Source organism: Sinocyclocheilus anshuiensis, unplaced genomic scaffold (genome assembly GCF_001515605.1).
Source record: "Sinocyclocheilus anshuiensis isolate Anshui unplaced genomic scaffold, SAMN03320099.WGS_v1.1 scaffold55, whole genome shotgun sequence".
Lineage (NCBI taxonomy): Eukaryota > Metazoa > Chordata > Actinopteri > Cypriniformes > Cyprinidae > Sinocyclocheilus > Sinocyclocheilus anshuiensis.
In genome coordinates this window covers 2,285,018-2,291,287 of record NW_015549647.1, presented here as the reverse complement: position 1 = coordinate 2,291,287, position 6,270 = coordinate 2,285,018, and the positions used below count along the sequence as shown (strand labels likewise).

The 6,270-nt window shown below is 39.4% G+C and overlaps 1 protein-coding gene across 1 annotated transcript in view; it reads left to right on the top strand.

Moving 5' to 3' along the window:
* The window catches only part of LOC107660059 (pericentrin-like), a 56,594-nt gene that overhangs the window by 31,528 nt on the left and 18,796 nt on the right, over nucleotides 1-6,270 (top strand). Inside the window, 4 exon segments of the mRNA XM_016449241.1 lie at nucleotides 1-123; nucleotides 212-403; nucleotides 1,875-2,107; nucleotides 2,215-2,334. The exon segment at nucleotides 1-123 is cut by the window's left edge and continues 1 nt beyond it. Coding sequence (XP_016304727.1) covers nucleotides 1-123; nucleotides 212-403; nucleotides 1,875-2,107; nucleotides 2,215-2,334 — 668 coding nt within the window.

Genomic DNA, 6,270 nt, shown 5'->3' with positions numbered 1-6,270 from the left:
GGTTCAGAGATGGCGGTGAGGCCGGAGCGTCTCTGCTGTTTCAGAACTCTCGGCTCCTGGAGCAGCTGGATCATGAGGCCAGCCTGAAGAGCCAGTTACAACTGGAGCTGCACAAGGCCGAAGGTCAGAATACCTATATATGGTCAGTTGTATTCGTATCTCGGTTTCATACTCTTATGACTTCTCATTTGCTGTCCATGTGTGTCTCCAGGTCTGATGGAAGGCTACGTAGCTGAGAAAGCCTCTTTGGAGGAGGCCCTTCAGCAGAAAGAGATGCAGCAGCAGCGTCTGGCAGAGGAGCTGGAGAGCACACGCATCCAACTGCACCAGCTCAGTGAAAATCACACCCTCCTCCTGCGTCAGAGAGAAGCCCTTACGGCCGGCCTCGGAGATACTGAGAAGGGTGAGAGAGGAAGGCTTTAGGGCCATGATTTAAGCTGACATGCTTTATACAAAATAACATTTCTATTAATTGCCCACTGAACTATGTAATCACAGTAGAGCACCATCCGTTTTCTTCCACGTGCATGAGTGTTATGAGTCAGAGCACGTTCACTCTTTTTCTACACATGAAATATGAAGCAAATAGACATGGTTATGACGATATATTTTCTGTATGTTTTGTATGCAGCTCATGGTATTTTTATAGCAATAAAGATGTTTGACAAATATTAGCAGTGTAGCGTTATTAAACATACTAAGAGTGCATGTGTCTGCTTATTAATCAAAATCAACTATTATAGATCACAATTGGAAGTTATTACAAGCACTCGATGATGGTTTAAAGTGGGTAAACAAATACATTAATAATTACATACATTTTCAAGTGTAGCTTGATGCTAATTGTACTTCTAATTATATTTTAGGATGTAACCTATTCTTGTAAGCATTATAGATAGTTTGTTTCTGGTGTAGAACCTTATTTATCTTAATTTAATGCTGTATATTGAGCAGCGGATGATGTTAAATCCATTTACGAGATGCATATTTAAGGAAAAATGCATTGCTGGTCGGCGCCACCTAGCGTGCAGGCGTGAATTAGCAGAAGGCGAACAATCGTTTCGCATTCTGTGTGAAAGCACTGTTCCTCGGCGATTCGCCTCGCTTTTTCGCATCGCGCTCAGTGTGGAAAGGCCTTAAGGGGGGAAAATATTGCCTTGTAGTGGAAAAATGTGTCATTTCTGTGAACTAACCACTGCACCGAATATGTACATTTTCTGGAGTCGGCTGTCCACGACAGGCCCGAACCAGCAAAGGTACCAGCACCAAAACACACTTGGCAAAATATTGTCTAATTGTTATCGACAAAATGCCGTAAAATATAGAGGTATTTTTTGTCAATATTACACACCTAACACAGAGTGAAAATTTTAAGATTGTGTGATTTGTGATGAAGGGTTTAGTTTCATGCTACGAATTCTTTCTGCTCTGTAGGCTTCCTCAACGCAGAGGAAGAGACAGGTTTGTGATGATAATCTGCGACTGAAGCAAATGTTTGAGTTGAAAAATTACTTGTACAGTTTGACACTAAATGCATCCATTCCTGATGAAGTTTGCAAATTTTTTTTATTTTTAAATTTGTGGTGTATTAACACTTTTGCTTATCCTGTGATGTTTTTTTGCAGTTTAACTTGTTCTAAACTTTTGGCTTTGAAGGTCTAAATACTGGTTAATGTCTCTTATGAGTCTTTCTTTGCCAATTTCTTCTTGATCCAGTTTGCGGTGCTTTATTTGTGCATTGAGAATGCATAAAGATCTGGAGCTCCTGTGCTTGTTTGCATCTTAATTTGCATTTGCAGTTTGTGTGTTTTGTTGACATGAACTCTGCTGTTACTCATTCATTTTATTCATTGGTCCTCCTGGGTTCTGTGCAGCTCTGCTAGTGGAGGCTGAGCGTCTGGGGCAGGAGTGTGTGGAGGTGCAGCGGCAGGCGGAGAAGGATTGCGGTGGTTTGGCGTCTCGTCTGCAGATGCTGGAACAGGCCCTGGAGGAGCAGGAGAGCCGTGCGCATCAGCTGGAGGAACAGCACCGCCTGCAGACTGAGGACCTGCAGCAACACATTGATGCTCTGGAGAAACAACTCAAACATAACCGCCAGTTCATAGATGTGAGTGTTTCCAGCAGTTTATTCAAGTGTCTGAAATTCAGCACCAGAGAAGGTGAATGTGAGCTAAGGGAAATAAATGACTGTGCCTCTTTTCCTCTTATGTACAGGAACAAGCAGTGGAGCGGGAGCATGAGAGAGATGAATTCCAGCAGGAAATAAAGAATCTGGAAGCTCAGCTGAGACATCCATCGAAAGGATACACAGGAGGGGACAGCAAGGGTCAGAGGGTAAGGGTCAATGATTAGAACTTTAGATATCTATTTGTCTTAACAGTCTGACACCCTTTTTGTGATGATTGAATAATCTGTGATGAGTATGTGAGCAGAATAAAATCAGCAACTTCCCGTCCCTGCTCAAAACATTCCACAGTCACTTCACTCCAGCTCCACTCTGGGTTTCTGTTTGTAAAGTAACTTAATGTTAGATTTTTTATTTTTTTTTGTCATGTCTTTTTTGTGTCTTGATGACCACAGCTGCATTAATTTGATTACAGTAAGAATTGGAAAATTTTGGAATATTAATTTCTATTTGTACAAAATTTTCTGTTAATGTATTTTAAGATGTCATTTATATAGTGATGGAAAGGCTGAATTTTCAGCAGCCATTACTCCAGCCTTCAGAGTCACACGATCCTTCAGAAACTGTTGTGCTGCTTAATAATTGTGTGGAAATTGAAAGTGAATTTTTTTTTCAGTACTCTGATAGTTCAAAGAGTCAGCTAATGGCAGGGCAAAACAGACCGTTTCGAAAGCGGGATTACGTTTTACACTACTAGAATTGATGCCGGAAAGTTATAATATTCATGGATGCAACAAGTCATTTGCACTTGAATGTAAAAACACGTTCAATTCAGACGAAAGTCAACCGGAACGCGGCTCATCGTTACACCCCTAGTATTATAGAGCACTTTTTATTAGAAGTCGACCGATATGGGTTTTTCACTGGCTGATGCCGATATTTAGAAATCAGGGCAGCCGATGGCCGATATATGATGCCGATATGTTTGGCTGATTTTCACACTCTGCAGGCTTCATATATTCGCTCGTGGCCAGCGCACTCTTACGCAGTTAAAAGCAGCAGGCAGTGCAATATGCGTGAAATCTTTTATTTTTGTTATCACTATGGCCATTTGTCTTACAGCAGTGTCCAGTGTTTCCTATACATTGAGTTATTTGTGGCAGCTCATCACAATATCAAAACCGACCACCACAAATAGATTTTCCAAAAGGCTTATACTTCATTGAATAAAATGCCTGATAGCTAGGGATGGGCTTATCGATCCGAAGTATCGATATATCGATACTGACACGAGTATCGATACTCAAACAAAAAATATCGATACTAAGGTGCACTTTATTTACCAGTGGTTTTGTTTATTTAACAACTTGTTCACACACAGCTTCAGCTAATGGCAGGGCAAAACAGACAGTTTCGAAAGCGGAATTACGTTTTACCCTACTAGAATTGATGCCGGAGAGTTCATATTCATAAGTGCAACAAGTCATTTGCATGTGAAAGTAGAAACACATTCAATTCAGATGAAACTTCTGGGCTGATTATAACGTGCACGTTAACTTTCCTCATGAAATGTGTCTGTGGGTCCGACAATAGCATCCACTTTGTCATATATTCGCTCGTGGCCAGCGCACTCTTACGCAGTTAAAAGCAGCAGGCAGTGCAATATGCGTGAAATCTTTTATTTTTGTTATCACTATGGCCATTTGTCTTACAGCAGTGTCCAGTGTTTCCTATACATTGAGTTATTTGTGGCAGCTCATCACAATATCAAAACCGACCACCACAAATAGATTTTCCAAAAGGCTTATACTTCATTGAATAAAATGCCTGATAGCTAGGGATGGGCTTATCGATCCGAAGTATCGATATATCGATACTGACACGAGTATCGATACTCAAACAAAAAATATCGATACTAAGGTGCACTTTATTTACCAGTGGTTTTGTTTATTTAACAAAAATAATAAGAATAATAATAATAATGCGTACAATATGCATTGAATTGGACGAATAACCTTTGTTAGCGAGTAATTGTGTAGGATAGAACTATTTTCCTGCTCATCTGAACACACGCAAATGTTGCAAGACAGAACCAATCAATCACAGAGCGCATTCACTCACTGCTGAGAGTGCATTCAAACTGGGCTGCGTTTCCCAAAAGTATCATAAGAAAGCATTAAAGCTTTTGGGAATGGCAGCCCTGAACAGTGCTTATCAGAGAACAGAAATAAAAACATAAATGTTTGAGTTATTTCACAATAAACAAATTGAAATTGTAGCCTACATAGTTTGTGCAATTACAATTATTTAAATTGAACGTTGAAAGATAATATTGATCATGTTCTATTCTGTAATGTTAATAGAAATCATACACTGTCCGAATAAAATGGTTGCATTTTATGCATGCAACAGCCATTCACTGGCAGTCCCTAATGGCAGTACAAAATATTGCACTAAATCAAAAGTTAAAATGTTACGAATAAGTTAAAATATTAATGTTGTAATACTGGTAGCACTAATATAAAAATGTGATGATGTATGTTACAAAAAAGTAAACATTTTGAAATACGTTGATGGTTGTATTTGATCACAGTATTCCTATCAATTTTGTATAAGGGTTTTTTATGCATAATAGTAACCCTAGAATGTGATCAAACAGTTTAAAATAGCTGGGCTAAGATATATAACAATTTTTATGACTGCAGAAATATGTTAATTCAGTATACACATTATCCCACCGGTTACAATTGTGACTGACCATAAAATAAAATTTTTCACACACTTTTCCAAAAAAAAAATGTAAAAAAATATTGTTTATTTCAAAGGGTTACTAATGATGCATCATTTGGATATTTTCATGTCTGGGAAAAATGTGGGATTAAACGGGTTAAAATGCGTTTTAAACAAAGTTAAGTGGTTTTCATTACCCATTTTACTCTTAGTAATTTAATAATTTAATACATTTCATAATTTAAAAGTTTAGTGCAGAAGTATCGAATCGGTTTCGATATCGACGATACTGCCTTGAAAAATATCGGTATCGTATCGAAAACAAAACAAGGGGTATCGCCCATCCCTATCAGTCTCACGCAGCCAGAGGGAGTTCCACAACAACGCTTAGCTGCCCGCCAGTGCGCCTGCCTATAAATCGGCCTAATTTGCAGCACAATCGGCCGATGCCGATTAATTTAGAAAATGCCAAAAATCGGCCGATCAATCGGTCGAACTCTAGATGCACCGAATTTTCGGCCGCCGAAAATGGCACTTTCGGTTTTTGGCCGAAAGAGAAAAACGGCCGAAAATATACATGTAATAATATACAGTATATGGCGCTCCGCCCGGCAGTGTTCACCGTGCAGGTTTCACTCTCCTCGTCACTGTGCGGTTTGTCGCTCCACTCAATATTCCTATGAATGTGCTTGTGTACCAGAAAAGCAAAGCCCGCTCAAATAACACGCTGACAGGAAATTTCAATGTAGAAATATTACACAATTTAGTACACTGAATTCTAAGGGTGCTCTGATCAGGATTTTTTTCAGACATTTTTCAAAAATTCTAAAATGATCTCACCTAAATGCAGTGCATTTTTGTCTTTACAATGGGGCAATTGCTGCACGGTAGCTTACACAGTGCAAGCCTGATTTCATGAGCTGTATGTGAGGTGGCCTTATATGTGTGCGCTTTGAGTGTGCATGAGCGCTCCGTCTCTGAAGAGTGCACAAGTTCTGAGCGGTTTAAACACTGGCAATACTTGCAAATTATATATATAAGCAAATAATAAACTTTAGTGACACTGTCTCGATTGTGCAAGTGACAATTCCTGTGTCAATTGTGCAGCTCGCTTATAGTGCAGACGCGTTGTTGTGATTTGAAGCCATTTGCGCATTTTGAGCTCAAGAGAGAGAGCAAGCAGTGATTCACTCATGCTGTTTGTGAAATTATGTCTCAGAAAATTTTAAATGTACTTTTTTAGTTATTTAATAAAGAAATATAAATTGTACCTCACCTTCAGCATTATAATTATTTTACCCGTGCCGGACAGAGTTTGAGATGTCATGCCAAACCTCTCACTGCAGGTGCGTCGTCAGCTTGAGATCGGCCTTTATAGAGACCGCCGATCAAACTTCCCAAAGCGATTATCGGCC